The 16,287-nt window shown below is 51.6% G+C and overlaps 2 protein-coding genes across 2 annotated transcripts; both read right to left on the bottom strand.

Moving 5' to 3' along the window:
* Positions 1–9: 9 nt before the first annotated feature.
* LOC308511973 (erythroid transcription factor-like) lies at positions 10–8,139 on the bottom strand (the record flags this gene model as incomplete). Its single annotated transcript, XM_081081785.1, has 3 exons — positions 10–378; positions 847–972; positions 8,119–8,139. The coding sequence occupies 3 exons, from the start codon at positions 8,137–8,139 to the stop codon at positions 10–12; spliced, it is 516 nt and encodes a 171-aa protein (XP_080937911.1).
* An 11-nt stretch (positions 8,140–8,150) lies between these two features.
* LOC308511972 (erythroid transcription factor-like) lies at positions 8,151–16,280 on the bottom strand (the record flags this gene model as incomplete). The annotated part of the gene is made up of 3 exons (XM_081081784.1): positions 8,151–8,519; positions 8,988–9,113; positions 16,260–16,280. The coding sequence occupies 3 exons, from the start codon at positions 16,278–16,280 to the stop codon at positions 8,151–8,153; spliced, it is 516 nt and encodes a 171-aa protein (XP_080937910.1).
* Positions 16,281–16,287: the final 7 nt, after the last annotated feature.

Below are 16,287 nucleotides of genomic sequence, written 5' to 3'. Positions count from 1 at the left end.
TCTGTGTCCTCATGGGCTGAGTGGTGCCTCCACAGCGCTGGTGGTGGTGGGAGGCATGGGGCCTGTGGGGAAGGAGCCTGTGGGTGAACCCAACAGGGGCCCGGGGAAAGGCATGAGGTGACTGACAGGTTCTGACAGCACCCCGGGGCCCAGGCCTTGGTAGAGATGGGCAGTACCAGGTGGGCCCAATGTCAAGCCTGAGGCCACTTCCCCACAATTCCCACCATCGCTGCCCCCAGCCACCACCATGAAGCCACCAGCCGGAGCATCACCTGGTCCAGTGCCTCCCAGGCTTGACACTGGCTTCTTTTCTTTCTGTGATGGCCTGGGTTTTCTAGACTTTATACCACCCTTCTGCACGGTCCGTGGTCGGTTCACCTGATGAAAGAGAGGCCATGAGTGTTCCCCGACCTCAGACATCTGCCTCTGTGTCTCCACCAGGGACACCCTTTCCACCCCACTCCTTCAGAGTCAGGAACTGGGTCAAGGACTAGGGGAGCAGGCCCCAGCTGTGGCCCAGATAATGCCCTAAGGAGTCATGAGCTTGTGAGGCCCTAAGCAATGGAAAGGCTGAGGGAGCCTCTAGCCATAGGACTAGCTGATGGCTGGAGGGGAGGGGGAAGGAAATGAGAAATGGAGGAGAGAGAAGGGAGCAGGAGGGAAAAGACAGGCAGGGAGGAGATGAAGGTGTAGAGAAGAGAAGGGTGATAGGGAAGGAGGAGGGAGTAGAATAACAGGGAGACGAGAGAAAGGGAGATAGGAAGAATACAGGAAAGGAAAAGGAGAAGGAAGGCCAGGTTAGCGGGATGGAGGTGCAGGGGGCAGGCTCCAAGAGGCAGGGCACACCTGGTGTCGCTTGTAATAAAGGCCGCAGGCATTGCACACGGGGTCTCTATTGGCATTCAGCCGCCACACTGCCGCGATGGTTGTCTGGCAGTTGGTGCACTGGGCACCTGCCCGCTTGCTGACCTTCTGGGGGCAGCAAGAAAATGAGGGTCAGTGCACTGGTGGGTGGAGGACCCAGGAGGTGAGGGTCAGGGTGCAGGCAGGGCTTCCTGGACAAGGCATAGACTGAGGGTGCTCTGAGGGGCGAGGACATGGCCTCCTGTCCCGGGGCTTTCCAAATGGCGTGGGGTGCTTCATCAGTGGTTCTCAGCGTTGGCGGACGTTGGACTCACTTGGGGAGTCGAAAACAATCCTGATGCCCAGGCAGCGCCCCAGACCAAGTAAATCAACCCATCTCGGGAGGGCCCCACGGTGATCCCAGTGTGTAGCCAAGGATGAAAACTGCTGTGCAGGGAGTGGACGGCGTGCCTGCTTGCAGCCCGAGGGTGGGCTGAGGGTAGACACTCCAGTACAGAGCTGGGTCCCTGAGTGGATGGGGCAGGGAGGGGGCATGTGGGTACTCATAGAGTGTGAGGGCAGAGATCCCTGCCCGGAGTGAGAACAGAGTACCTGGGTGAGGGGAGGCCGGCCTGGGCTCTTACCCGGCGCCTTTGGGGCTTGTTCTGCCTAGTCATCGTCTGACCACCGGCATTGCACAGGTGGCACTGTGGAGCGGCTTTCGCTCTGCCGGACTTTCGCTCTGCCGGACTTTCGCTGTGCCTGGTACACATGCTGTCACACCTTCTCAGAACCACCCTGCATGGCGCACAATCCCAGGGCTCTGGTGAGGTGGACAGGGGGCAAGAGGGACCAGGCTCAGCCCAACTTTGCCTTGGACCCCATCCCCCTCCTCAACCTCCCTGTCCCTTTGGGGGAGCCTCACCACAGGTGGACAGGGGTAGGGTTCCTTGGAGGTTGGGGGAGGAATAGACCGCTGGATTGGGGGTGCTTCTGGTTGGAGGAAAGAAGCTCCTAGGAAAGTCGGGGGGCCCGTAGGCACTGCTGGGGACAGGGATGGAGGAAGGCACCGCAGGCCCCAGCGCCAACAGGTCCGGACGCAGTCGCTGTGTCCTGATGTTCTCTAGGAAGGTGCCTCTTGCATCGGAATCTTCTAAGGCCTGGGGATCGATGTACTCCCAGGTGGGGCTCACAGTTGCGGGAGGGTACAGCCCCGTGCTGCCATAGGCCCAGCTGGTGTATGCTGAGCCTCCTGGGGTCCCCTCCAGACAGCAGAGGCATGCATTAACCTGGAAGACTGTTTGGGGTGTGGGTGGGTATGGGAAGGAAGAAAGAAGGGAACAGAAGGTCTGAAGCCATCCTGCTTTCAAGATGCAGTGATTCCCAACAGCCCCACATGGTGGCCAGCCTTCCCACCTTCCTTCCCATAGGTTGCCAGAGCAGCTGCTGGCCATTGGGTGACTCCTGGGTCTGAGCCCCACTGGTCACTCTGGCAGCTGCAGTCACCAGCAGCCTTTTCCCAATGGGCTTTTAGCATAACTTTGTGGAGCCCCATGGGCCACTCAACTAGGGTCACCCCCACCTCCTTACCGTATTCATTCCCAATGAGGCAGTCTGGGGATGTACGTTCCCAGGTCTGCACATACACAGGGAACGTGACCCACATAGCCTCGTGAAGGCTTCTGGCCATTTCTAAGATGGCTTCTTTGTGAGATTCTACCCTAGCTATGGGTCTCCATGGCAACCCCAGCAACATGGAACCCTGCCAGGATAGCCAGTGCAGCCGCTGCCTGCATGTGCTCCAACTGGGGCTGGGGATCCAACCTAAACCCAGCTGCATGCCCTTGTCTGGGAATCAAACCCGAGACCCTTCGGTGCACAAGCCCATGCTCTAACCACTGAGAACACCAGCCAGTGCTCATAAGAGGGCCCATGAGAGGTTCCTATGGGCCAGGCCTGGAAGTTGCATATGCCACTCTGCTCACTCGATTGATCAGAACTGTCACATGTCCACCTGTCATTGCAAGGGAGGCTGGGAAAGTGAGTGAGTCAGGAAGAAAGGGGAGCAGGGTTGAAAGGCCTATAGCAGTGCCTGCTACAGGATTCTGTAGACTCCCCAGAGCTACGCTGTTTCATGTGGTGGCCACTAGCCACAGTCAAGACAGTGGCTCCTGTACAAGGTGAGGGCAAGGCTTCCAGACCAAGGCTGTCAGAGGGAGTCACATCAGGGCTTCCTATACAGGGTCAGGAGGGTGTTTCCAGAGGGCAAGTTTAGGGGTTCCTATGAACGATCAGATCCGAGATTCCTGAAACGGGTCAAGTTACGGATTTCTGTTGGAAGTCAGGGAAAGGTTTCTGCAGAATTCGGTTATAGGCTCCAGCACTGTTATAGGCTAGGCTTCCTGTAGGCCATGGAGTAAGGACAGGATTAGGTCAGTAAGCCCTGTACAGCAAGTATGTCAAACTCAAAGGCTATCACGGGCCAAATAAACAAGGTTTAAGTTTATGTGGGCCGCAAAAAACACACACAAAACCTTCAATTTTCATAGGAACATAGGATGATTTCGATAGAGACATGCTGATTACAAAGGGTTGAAATAAATGAGTCATTGTTAACATAAAATAATAGAACATTTTAAGAAAAAGTAATATTTTTTCTTGAACATTAACTTACCAGACACTGAATAACTGCACAAATTTATAAGCGTAATGCAAATCTATTTTTCTTCTTCTCTGAAAGCAAAATATTTCCTGTTATGCACACCAAACAAGTCAGTACAAGACTAATGATGTGGCAACCGGCCGCTAAAATATGTGCTGCTAGTATCAGTGGAGAGAAATGGTGCACCTGCACATAAGGTACGTAAGGAAAATGAATGCAACACAATTATAGTAATCAGTCATTAGTGAATGTTGTAGTTCGGTATTCATAATCCTGTATAATAAAAGCCCAGAGACCGAATGGTGGAACGACCAATCGACCAGTGGCTATGACATGCACTGACCCCCAGGGGGCAGACGCTCAACGCAGGAGCTGCCCCCTGGGGAGTCCGTGCACTACCACAGTGGGAGTGCTGCTTGGCTGACTGGAGGCTGGGAGGTAGGTTCATGGCCACCGTGGGACTGAGGCCTACTCGGCCGCCTCAGTGCTATTGTCCCTGAGCCTGGCCCTGACCGGGTCCCCTGGAGAAGCTAGTGCTCCAGCGCCACGGAAGATGCCAGACCAGGGAGCAGCCACTCAGAGGGTGGGTCCACAGCCACTCTGCAGACTGGGATGAGCAGGCTGATCCCCACAGGCCACACCCCCCAACAGTGCTCAAATCCTGTGCACCCGGCCTCTAGTTATGTATAACAGGATATTCTAAAAATTAAGTTATGAAAATTTTTTCCTTAATTGTTTTATTGCTTAAAGTATTACAAAGGGTATTACATATGTGTCCATTTTTTCCCCCCGCCCTTGACAATCCCCTGGCCTCCCCTACCCCCCAGTGTCTTATGTCCATTGGTTATGCTTATATGCATGCATACAAGTCCTTCGGTTGATCTCTTACCCCCCTGCCTCCTGCCCCCCAACCCTCCCCGGCCTTCTCGCTGTAGTTTGCCAGTCTGTTCGAGGCTGCTCTGCCTTTGTATCTATTTTTGTTCATAAGTTTATAATGGTCTTTATTATCCATAAATGAGTGAGATCATGTGGTATTTTTCCTTCATTGACTGGCTTATTTCACTTAGCATAATGCTCTCCAGTTCCATCCATGCTGTTGCAAATGGTAAGAGTTCCTTCCTTTTTAGAGCAGCATAGTATTCCATCATGTAGATGTACCACTGTTTTCTAATCCATTCATCTACTGGTGGGCACTTAAGCTGTTTCCAGATCTTAGCTATGGTGAATTGTGCTGCTATGAACATAGGGGTGCATATATCCTTTCTGACTGGTGTTTCTGGTTTCTTGGGATATACTCCTAGAAGTGGGATCACGGGGTCAAATGGGAATTCCATTTTTACCTTTTTGAGGAAACTCCATACTGTCTTCCATAGTGGCTGCACCAGTCTGCATTCCCACCAGCAGTGCACGAGGGTTCCTTTTTCTCCACATCCTCTCCAGCACTTGTCGTTTGTTGATTTGTTGATGATTGCCAGTCTGACAGGTGTGAGATGGTACCTCACTGTTGTTTTGATTTGCATCTCTCGGATGATTAGTGACTTTGAGCATGTTTTCATATGTCTCTTGGCTTTCTGAATGTCCTCTTTTGAAAAGTGTCCATTTAGGTCCTTTGCCCATTTTTTGATTGGATTGTTTATCTTCCTTTTGTTAAGTTGTATGAGTTCCTTATAAATGTTGGAGATTAAACCCTTATCGGTGATAACATTGGCAAATATGTTCTCCCATGCAGTGGGCTTTCTTGTTTTGTTGATGGTTTCTTTTGCTGTGCAGAAGCTTTTAATTTGATGTAGTCCCATTTGTTCATTTTCTCTTTAGTTTCAAGTGCCCTAGGCGCTGTATCGGTGAAGAAATTGCTTTGGCATATGTCTGAGATTTTGTTGCCTTTGGATTCCTCTAGTATTTTTATGGTTTCCTGTCTTACATTTAAGTCCTTTATCCATTTTGAGTTTATTTTTGTGTATGGTGTAAGTTGGTGGTCTAGTCTCATTTTCTTGCATGTATCTGTCCAATTGTCCCAACACCATTTATTGAAGAGACTGTCTTGACTCCATTGTATGTTCTCGCCTCCTTTGTCAAATATTAATTGAGCACATTGGTTCAGGTCGATTTCTGGGCTCTCTATTCTATTCCATTGATCTGTATGTCTGTTCTTGTGCCAGTACCAGGCAGTTTTGAGAACAGTGGCTTTGTAATACAGCTTGATATCAGGTATTGAGATCCCACCTGCTTTGTTCTTTCTCAGGATCGCTGCAGCTATTCGGGGTCTTTTTTTGTTGTTGTTGTTAAAAAATATATTTTATTGATTTTTCACAGAGAGGAAGGGAGAGAGATAGAGAGAGTTAGAAACATCGATGAGAGAGAAACATCAATCAGCTGCCTCCTGCACATCCCCCACCGGGGATGTGCCCCCAACCCAGGTACATGCCCTTGATCGGAATCGAACCCGGGACCTCTCAGTCCGCAGGTTGACGCTCTATCCACTGAGCCAAACCGGTTTCGGCGACGGGGTCTTTTTTTATTCCAGATGAATTTTTGGAGAGTTCGTTCTAGGTCTGTGAAATATGCCATTGGTAGGTTATGAAATTTTTATTAAAACGTTTCTTACATACCGTTATATTGGCTGGGCTGCAACAATATTTGTTGTGGGTGCATGCGGCCTGCGGGCCACAAGTTTGACATACTTGCTGTACAGTGTTTGGGCAGGGCGTCCTGTGCCAGGTGAGGCTGTAGATGCCTGTATAGGATGAGGTCTGGACTTAAAGCAGGGGGTCAGGACAGGCGCCTCACCACAGGTTCAGGAAAGGATTTTCCATGTAAGTTCAAGACTGTGGTTCATGTTGAGAGTTGGATCACAGGTTCCTGTGGACTCTGCGGGGTGGGGCGTGAGGTAGGGATTGTTGTGCAAAGTGACATCCGGGGCCATTGTCAACAATGTAAGCAAGGCTCCTGAACTTAATCAGGATTCCCAAAGAGTTTAAAGATGGGGCTTTCTTTAAAAAAAAAACAAACAAACACACACACATATTTTTATTGATTTCAAAGAGGAAAGGAGAGGGAGAGAGAGATAGAAACATCAGTGATGAGAGAGATTCATGGATCGGCTGCCTCCTACATGCACCTCACTGGGGTTCGAGCCTGCAACCTGGGCATGTGCCATGATCAAGAATCCAACCATGTCCTCATGGTTCATGGGTTGATGCTCAACCACTGAGCCACACCAGCCGGACTAGAGTATTTTTTCAGGTGTTCATGAAGGAAAGCACCTGAGCCTTCCAGCTGTTGTTGACCACAGTGAGCACTCAGGAAACGGTGCTGGTTGCAGGGTGGAGGCTACACCACGGAGCCTGGCTCAGCCCTGTGCCACCAGCTGTGTGGCCTTGGGAGAGACGCTTAACCTGTCTGGGTTAGGATGTCACCTGACTCCACGCATGCTCCGATGTGAGGGTTTGTTCCATGGAAGAACAGATTCCACTTTAGGGGGAGCAGTTCACCCAGGTGAAGGGGTGTGTTGGGGAGGGAGTTGGCACTGTGGGGAGATCCCCCCCGGGGTCTAAATATTCCCCCTAGAGGTTATTCTGTTCTCCTAATCTCCCCCTCCTTCTCTACCATTTCCCACAGGGCTGCAGGCCGAGCTGGGCTGAGAGAGATAAGAGATGAGTGTCAGGAGGGCCCATGGACAACCCCACGGTCCCAGACTGCCCTTCTGCCCTTCTTGCTGGCTGTCTTTCCAGCCCCAATCTTGGCCTCCCGTTCCTGTCCTGAACATGTCTTCTGTCCCCTGGAGGTGGGTCCCTAACTTACAGACTGAAATTGTATATATTGATACCTCCACAAACAAGTGTACAGAGCTGCTCACGCTGTCAGCCACTCGGAGGCACTGTGACAGGGCACAGGATGTGCGATACGCTCACATACACGTGCTTGCACACAAGTGCTGCCCTTGCCACACCCACAAAGACCTCCTGACACGCAGTACCTCAGGTCACACTGCTAGGTCTCCACATTCCGTCCTACACAGCCCTTGGTGAGCATCCCGGAAATGTTTATTGAGCAAATGCTGTGCCTGGTACACATGCTGTCGCACCGCCTCAGAACCACCCTGCATGGTGCACAATCACATGAGCATAGCCTCACATGTTGCCTCAGCACACCCCGTTGCACACATACCCCCACGTCCTCTCATACAGTCACTGGTGCCCCGTTTCTCACAGTTGCCTCATGTCGTGCACACCATCTCTCAGAACCTCACCCCCATGGTCACCACCCCACAGAGCAGTCGGCCACTACACAGTCTCTGCCCATGATGTGTGCATGTACACGCCATATCATACACCCTGGTTGCTGGCACACGTGGTCTCACATACTAGTACACTCTTATACTTGCACATCATAACCCACTATCATGAAGGGTGACACGCCATCACCAGAGAACCACAGGCACCGTTGCACACCCCTCCTACCACGGCTCTTTATTCAGTCCCACTCAGACTCACACCTCCAACTTCAGGACTCTGATGATTTATTTTACAAATCATTGATGGCCCAGACCAAGAGCTGTGGGGGGCCCAGAGGTTGGGTTGTAGAGAGACTGCTGGCTCCACGCGGAGAGGGACCCTTCCTCTGCTCTGAGTCATGCTCTGTGTCCTCATGGGCTGAGTGGTGCCTCCACAGCGCTGGTGGTGGTGGGAGGCATGGGGCCTGTGGGGAAGGAGCCTGTGGGTGAACCCAACAGGGGCCCGGGGAAAGGCATGAGGTGACTGACAGGTTCTGACAGCACCCCGGGGCCCAGGCCTTGGTAGAGATGGGCAGTACCAGGTGGGCCCAATGTCAAGCCTGAGGCCACTTCCCCACAATTCCCACCATCGCTGCCCCCAGCCACCACCATGAAGCCACCAGCCGGAGCATCACCTGGTCCAGTGCCTCCCAGGCTTGACACTGGCTTCTTTTCTTTCTGTGATGGCCTGGGTTTTCTAGACTTTATACCACCCTTCTGCACGGTCCGTGGTCGGTTCACCTGATGAAAGAGAGGCCATGAGTGTTCCCCGACCTCAGACATCTGCCTCTGTGTCTCCACCAGGGACACCCTTTCCACCCCACTCCTTCAGAGTCAGGAACTGGGTCAAGGACTAGGGGAGCAGGCCCCAGCTGTGGCCCAGATAATGCCCTAAGGAGTCATGAGCTTGTGAGGCCCTAAGCAATGGAAAGGCTGAGGGAGCCTCTAGCCATAGGACTAGCTGATGGCTGGAGGGGAGGGGGAAGGAAATGAGAAATGGAGGAGAGAGAAGGGAGCAGGAGGGAAAAGACAGGCAGGGAGGAGATGAAGGTGTAGAGAAGAGAAGGGTGATAGGGAAGGAGGAGGGAGTAGAATAACAGGGAGAAGAGAGAAAGGGAGATAGGAAGAATACAGGAAAGGAAAAGGAGAAGGAAGGCCAGGTTAGCGGGATGGGGGTGCAGGGGGCAGGCTCCAAGAGGCAGGGCACACCTGGTGTCGCTTGTAATAAAGGCCGCAGGCATTGCACACGGGGTCTCTATTGGCATTCAGCCGCCACACTGCCGCGATGGTTGTCTGGCAGTTGGTGCACTGGGCACCTGCCCGCTTGCTGACCTTCTGGGGGCAGCAAGAAAATGAGGGTCAGTGCACTGGTGGGTGGAGGACCCAGGAGGTGAGGGTCAGGGTGCAGGCAGGGCTTCCTGGACAAGGCATAGACTGAGGGTGCTCTGAGGGGCGAGGACATGGCCTCCTGTCCCGGGGCTTTCCAAATGGCGTGGGGTGCTTCATCAGTGGTTCTCAGCGTTGGCGGACGTTGGACTCACTTGGGGAGTCGAAAACAATCCTGATGCCCAGGCAGCGCCCCAGACCAAGTAAATCAACCCATCTCGGGAGGGCCCCACGGTGATCCCAGTGTGTAGCCAAGGATGAAAACTGCTGTGCAGGGAGTGGACGGCGTGCCTGCTTGCAGCCCGAGGGTGGGCTGAGGGTAGACACTCCAGTACAGAGCTGGGTCCCTGAGTGGATGGGGCAGGGAGGGGGCATGTGGGTTCTCATAGAGTGTGAGGGCAGAGATCCCTGCCCGGAGTGAGAACAGAGTACCTGGGTGAGGGGAGGCCGGCCTGGGCTCTTACCCGGCGCCTTTGGGGCTTGTTCTGCCTAGTCATCGTCTGACCACCGGCATTGCACAGGTGGCACTGTGGAGCGGCTTTCGCTCTGCCGGACTTTCGCTCTGCCGGACTTTCGCTGTGCCTGGTACACATGCTGTCACACCTTCTCAGAACCACCCTGCATGGCGCACAATCCCAGGGCTCTGGTGAGGTGGACAGGGGGCAAGAGGGACCAGGCTCAGCCCAACTTTGCCTTGGACCCCATCCCCCTCCTCAACCTCCCTGTCCCTTTGGGGGAGCCTCACCACAGGTGGACAGGGGTAGGGTTCCTTGGAGGTTGGGGGAGGAATAGACCGCTGGATTGGGGGTGCTTCTGGTTGGAGGAAAGAAGCTCCTAGGAAAGTCGGGGGGCCCGTAGGCACTGCTGGGGACAGGGATGGAGGAAGGCACCGCAGGCCCCAGCGCCAACAGGTCCGGACGCAGTCGCTGTGTCCTGATGTTCTCTAGGAAGGTGCCTCTTGCATCGGAATCTTCTAAGGCCTGGGGATCGATGTACTCCCAGGTGGGGCTCACAGTTGCGGGAGGGTACAGCCCCGTGCTGCCATAGGCCCAGCTGGTGTATGCTGAGCCTCCTGGGGTCCCCTCCAGACAGCAGAGGCATGCATTAACCTGGAAGACTGTTTGGGGTGTGGGTGGGTATGGGAAGGAAGAAAGAAGGGAACAGAAGGTCTGAAGCCATCCTGCTTTCAAGATGCAGTGATTCCCAACAGCCCCACATGGTGGCCAGCCTTCCCACCTTCCTTCCCATAGGTTGCCAGAGCAGCTGCTGGCCATTGGGTGACTCCTGGGTCTGAGCCCCACTGGTCACTCTGGCAGCTGCAGTCACCAGCAGCCTTTTCCCAATGGGCTTTTAGCATAACTTTGTGGAGCCCCATGGGCCACTCAACTAGGGTCACCCCCACCTCCTTACCGTATTCATTCCCAATGAGGCAGTCTGGGGATGTACGTTCCCAGGTCTGCACATACACAGGGAACGTGACCCACATAGCCTCGTGAAGGCTTCTGGCCATTTCTAAGATGGCTTCTTTGTGAGATTCTACCCTAGCTATGGGTCTCCATGGCAACCCCAGCAACATGGAACCCTGCCAGGATAGCCAGTGCAGCCGCTGCCTGCATGTGCTCCAACTGGGGCTGGGGATCCAACCTAAACCCAGCTGCATGCCCTTGTCTGGGAATCAAACCCGAGACCCTTCGGTGCACAAGCCCATGCTCTAACCACTGAGAACACCAGCCAGTGCTCATAAGAGGGCCCATGAGAGGTTCCTATGGGCCAGGCCTGGAAGTTGCATATGCCACTCTGCTCACTCGATTGATCAGAACTGTCACATGTCCACCTGTCATTGCAAGGGAGGCTGGGAAAGTGAGTGAGTCAGGAAGAAAGGGGAGCAGGGTTGAAAGGCCTATAGCAGTGCCTGCTACAGGATTCTGTAGACTCCCCAGAGCTACGCTGTTTCATGTGGTGGCCACTAGCCACAGTCAAGACAGTGGCTCCTGTACAAGGTGAGGGCAAGGCTTCCAGACCAAGGCTGTCAGAGGGAGTCACATCAGGGCTTCCTATACAGGGTCAGGAGGGTGTTTCCAGAGGGCAAGTTTAGGGGTTCCTATGAACGATCAGATCCGAGATTCCTGAAACGGGTCAAGTTACGGATTTCTGTTGGAAGTCAGGGAAAGGTTTCTGCAGAATTCGGTTATAGGCTCCAGCACTGTTATAGGCTAGGCTTCCTGTAGGCCATGGAGTAAGGACAGGATTAGGTCAGTAAGCCCTGTACAGCAAGTATGTCAAACTCAAAGGCTATCACGGGCCAAATAAACAAGGTTTAAGTTTATGTGGGCCGCAAAAAACACACACAAAACCTTCAATTTTCATAGGAACATAGGATGATTTCGATAGAGACATGCTGATTACAAAGGGTTGAAATAAATGAGTCATTGTTAACATAAAATAATAGAACATTTTAAGAAAAAGTAATATTTTTTCTTGAACATTAACTTACCAGACACTGAATAACTGCACAAATTTATAAGCGTAATGCAAATCTATTTTTCTTCTTCTCTGAAAGCAAAATATTTCCTGTTATGCACACCAAACAAGTCAGTACAAGACTAATGATGTGGCAACCGGCCGCTAAAATATGTGCTGCTAGTATCAGTGGAGAGAAATGGTGCACCTGCACATAAGGTACGTAAGGAAAATGAATGCAACACAATTATAGTAATCAGTCATTAGTGAATGTTGTAGTTCGGTATTCATAATCCTGTATAATAAAAGCCCAGAGACCGAATGGTGGAACGACCAATCGACCAGTGGCTATGACATGCACTGACCCCCAGGGGGCAGACGCTCAACGCAGGAGCTGCCCCCTGGGGAGTCCGTGCACTACCACAGTGGGAGTGCTGCTTGGCTGACTGGAGGCTGGGAGGTAGGTTCATGGCCACCGTGGGACTGAGGCCTACTCGGCCGCCTCAGTGCTATTGTCCCTGAGCCTGGCCCTGACCGGGTCCCCTGGAGAAGCTAGTGCTCCAGCGCCACGGAAGATGCCAGACCAGGGAGCAGCCACTCAGAGGGTGGGTCCACAGCCACTCTGCAGACTGGGATGAGCAGGCTGATCCCCACAGGCCACACCCCCCAACAGTGCTCAAATCCTGTGCACCCGGCCTCTAGTTATGTATAACAGGATATTCTAAAAATTAAGTTATGAAAATTTTTTCCTTAATTGTTTTATTGCTTAAAGTATTACAAAGGGTATTACATATGTGTCCATTTTTTCCCCCCGCCCTTGACAATCCCCTGGCCTCCCCTACCCCCCAGTGTCTTATGTCCATTGGTTATGCTTATATGCATGCATACAAGTCCTTCGGTTGATCTCTTACCCCCCTGCCTCCTGCCCCCCAACCCTCCCCGGCCTTCTCGCTGTAGTTTGCCAGTCTGTTCGAGGCTGCTCTGCCTTTGTATCTATTTTTGTTCATAAGTTTATAATGGTCTTTATTATCCATAAATGAGTGAGATCATGTGGTATTTTTCCTTCATTGACTGGCTTATTTCACTTAGCATAATGCTCTCCAGTTCCATCCATGCTGTTGCAAATGGTAAGAGTTCCTTCCTTTTTAGAGCAGCATAGTATTCCATCATGTAGATGTACCACTGTTTTCTAATCCATTCATCTACTGGTGGGCACTTAAGCTGTTTCCAGATCTTAGCTATGGTGAATTGTGCTGCTATGAACATAGGGGTGCATATATCCTTTCTGACTGGTGTTTCTGGTTTCTTGGGATATACTCCTAGAAGTGGGATCACGGGGTCAAATGGGAATTCCATTTTTACCTTTTTGAGGAAACTCCATACTGTCTTCCATAGTGGCTGCACCAGTCTGCATTCCCACCAGCAGTGCACGAGGGTTCCTTTTTCTCCACATCCTCTCCAGCACTTGTCGTTTGTTGATTTGTTGATGATTGCCAGTCTGACAGGTGTGAGATGGTACCTCACTGTTGTTTTGATTTGCATCTCTCGGATGATTAGTGACTTTGAGCATGTTTTCATATGTCTCTTGGCTTTCTGAATGTCCTCTTTTGAAAAGTGTCCATTTAGGTCCTTTGCCCATTTTTTGATTGGATTGTTTATCTTCCTTTTGTTAAGTTGTATGAGTTCCTTATAAATGTTGGAGATTAAACCCTTATCGGTGATAACATTGGCAAATATGTTCTCCCATGCAGTGGGCTTTCTTGTTTTGTTGATGGTTTCTTTTGCTGTGCAGAAGCTTTTAATTTGATGTAGTCCCATTTGTTCATTTTCTCTTTAGTTTCAAGTGCCCTAGGCGCTGTATCGGTGAAGAAATTGCTTTGGCATATGTCTGAGATTTTGTTGCCTTTGGATTCCTCTAGTATTTTTATGGTTTCCTGTCTTACATTTAAGTCCTTTATCCATTTTGAGTTTATTTTTGTGTATGGTGTAAGTTGGTGGTCTAGTCTCATTTTCTTGCATGTATCTGTCCAATTGTCCCAACACCATTTATTGAAGAGACTGTCTTGACTCCATTGTATGTTCTCGCCTCCTTTGTCAAATATTAATTGAGCACATTGGTTCAGGTCGATTTCTGGGCTCTCTATTCTATTCCATTGATCTGTATGTCTGTTCTTGTGCCAGTACCAGGCAGTTTTGAGAACAGTGGCTTTGTAATACAGCTTGATATCAGGTATTGAGATCCCACCTGCTTTGTTCTTTCTCAGGATCGCTGCAGCTATTCGGGGTCTTTTTTTGTTGTTGTTGTTAAAAAATATATTTTATTGATTTTTCACAGAGAGGAAGGGAGAGAGATAGAGAGAGTTAGAAACATCGATGAGAGAGAAACATCAATCAGCTGCCTCCTGCACATCCCCCACCGGGGATGTGCCCCCAACCCAGGTACATGCCCTTGACCGGAATCGAACCCGGGACCTCTCAGTCCGCAGGTTGACGCTCTATCCACTGAGCCAAACCGGTTTCGGCGACGGGGTCTTTTTTTATTCCAGATGAATTTTTGGAGAGTTCGTTCTAGGTCTGTGAAATATGCCATTGGTAGGTTATGAAATTTTTATTAAAACGTTTCTTACATACCGTTATATTGGCTGGGCTGCAACAATATTTGTTGTGGGTGCATGCGGCCTGCGGGCCACAAGTTTGACATACTTGCTGTACAGTGTTTGGGCAGGGCGTCCTGTGCCAGGTGAGGCTGTAGATGCCTGTATAGGATGAGGTCTGGACTTAAAGCAGGGGGTCAGGACAGGCGCCTCACCACAGGTTCAGGAAAGGATTTTCCATGTAAGTTCAAGACTGTGGTTCATGTTGAGAGTTGGATCACAGGTTCCTGTGGACTCTGCGGGGTGGGGCGTGAGGTAGGGATTGTTGTGCAAAGTGACATCCGGGGCCATTGTCAACAATGTAAGCAAGGCTCCTGAACTTAATCAGGATTCCCAAAGAGTTTAAAGATGGGGCTTTCTTTAAAAAAAAAACAAACAAACACACACACATATTTTTATTGATTTCAAAGAGGAAAGGAGAGGGAGAGAGAGATAGAAACATCAGTGATGAGAGAGATTCATGGATCGGCTGCCTCCTACATGCACCTCACTGGGGTTCGAGCCTGCAACCTGGGCATGTGCCATGATCAAGAATCCAACCATGTCCTCATGGTTCATGGGTTGATGCTCAACCACTGAGCCACACCAGCCGGACTAGAGTATTTTTTCAGGTGTTCATGAAGGAAAGCACCTGAGCCTTCCAGCTGTTGTTGACCACAGTGAGCACTCAGGAAACGGTGCTGGTTGCAGGGTGGAGGCTACACCACGGAGCCTGGCTCAGCCCTGTGCCACCAGCTGTGTGGCCTTGGGAGAGACGCTTAACCTGTCTGGGTTAGGATGTCACCTGACTCCACGCATGCTCCGATGTGAGGGTTTGTTCCATGGAAGAACAGATTCCACTTTAGGGGGAGCAGTTCACCCAGGTGAAGGGGTGTGTTGGGGAGGGAGTTGGCACTGTGGGGAGATCCCCCCCGGGGTCTAAATATTCCCCCTAGAGGTTATTCTGTTCTCCTAATCTCCCCCTCCTTCTCTACCATTTCCCACAGGGCTGCAGGCCGAGCTGGGCTGAGAGAGATAAGAGATGAGTGTCAGGAGGGCCCATGGACAACCCCACGGTCCCAGACTGGCCTTCTGCCCTTCTTGCTGGCTGTCTTTCCAGCCCCAATCTTGGCCTCCCGTTCCTGTCCTGAACATGTCTTCTGTCCCCTGGAGGTGGGTCCCTAACTTACAGACTGAAATTGTATATATTGATACCTCCACAAACAAGTGTACAGAGCTGCTCACGCTGTCAGCCACTCGGAGGCACTGTGACAGGGCACAGGATGTGCGATACGCTCACATACACGTGCTTGCACACAAGTGCTGCCCTTGCCACACCCACAAAGACCTCCTGACACGCAGTACCTCAGGTCACACTGCTAGGTCTCCACATTCCGTCCTACACAGCCCTTGGTGAGCATCCCGGAAATGTTTATTGAGCAAATGCTGTGCCTGGTACACATGCTGTCGCACCGCCTCAGAACCACCCTGCATGGTGCACAATCACATGAGCATAGCCTCACATGTTGCCTCAGCACACCCCGTTGCACACATACCCCCACGTCCTCTCACACAGTCACTGGTGCCCCGTTTCTCACAGTTGCCTCATGTCGTGCACACCATCTCTCAGAACCTCACCCCCATGGTCACCACCCCACAGAGCAGTCGGCCACTACACAGTCTCTGCCCATGATGTGTGCATGTACACGCCATATCATACACCCTGGTTGCTGGCACACGTGGTCTCACATACTAGTACACTCTTATACTTGCACATCATAACCCACTATCATGAAGGGTGACACGCCATCACCAGAGAACCACAGGCACCGTTGCACACCCCTCCTACCACGGCTCTTTATTCAGTCCCACTCAGACTCACACCTCCAACTTCAGGACTCTGATGATTTATTTTACAAATCATTGATGGCCCAGACCAAGAGCTGTGGGGGGCCCAGAGGTTGGGTTGTAGAGAGACTGCTGGCTCCACGCGGAGAGGGACCCTTCCTCTGCTCTGAGTCATGCTCTGT

The sequence above is a fragment of the Myotis nattereri genome, assembly GCF_964212035.1.
Source record: "Myotis nattereri genome assembly, chromosome: X".
Classification (NCBI taxonomy): Eukaryota; Metazoa; Chordata; class Mammalia; order Chiroptera; family Vespertilionidae; genus Myotis; species Myotis nattereri.
Note: the sequence above shows the minus strand (reverse complement) of the source record. Positions and strands in the feature narration are given on the sequence as shown.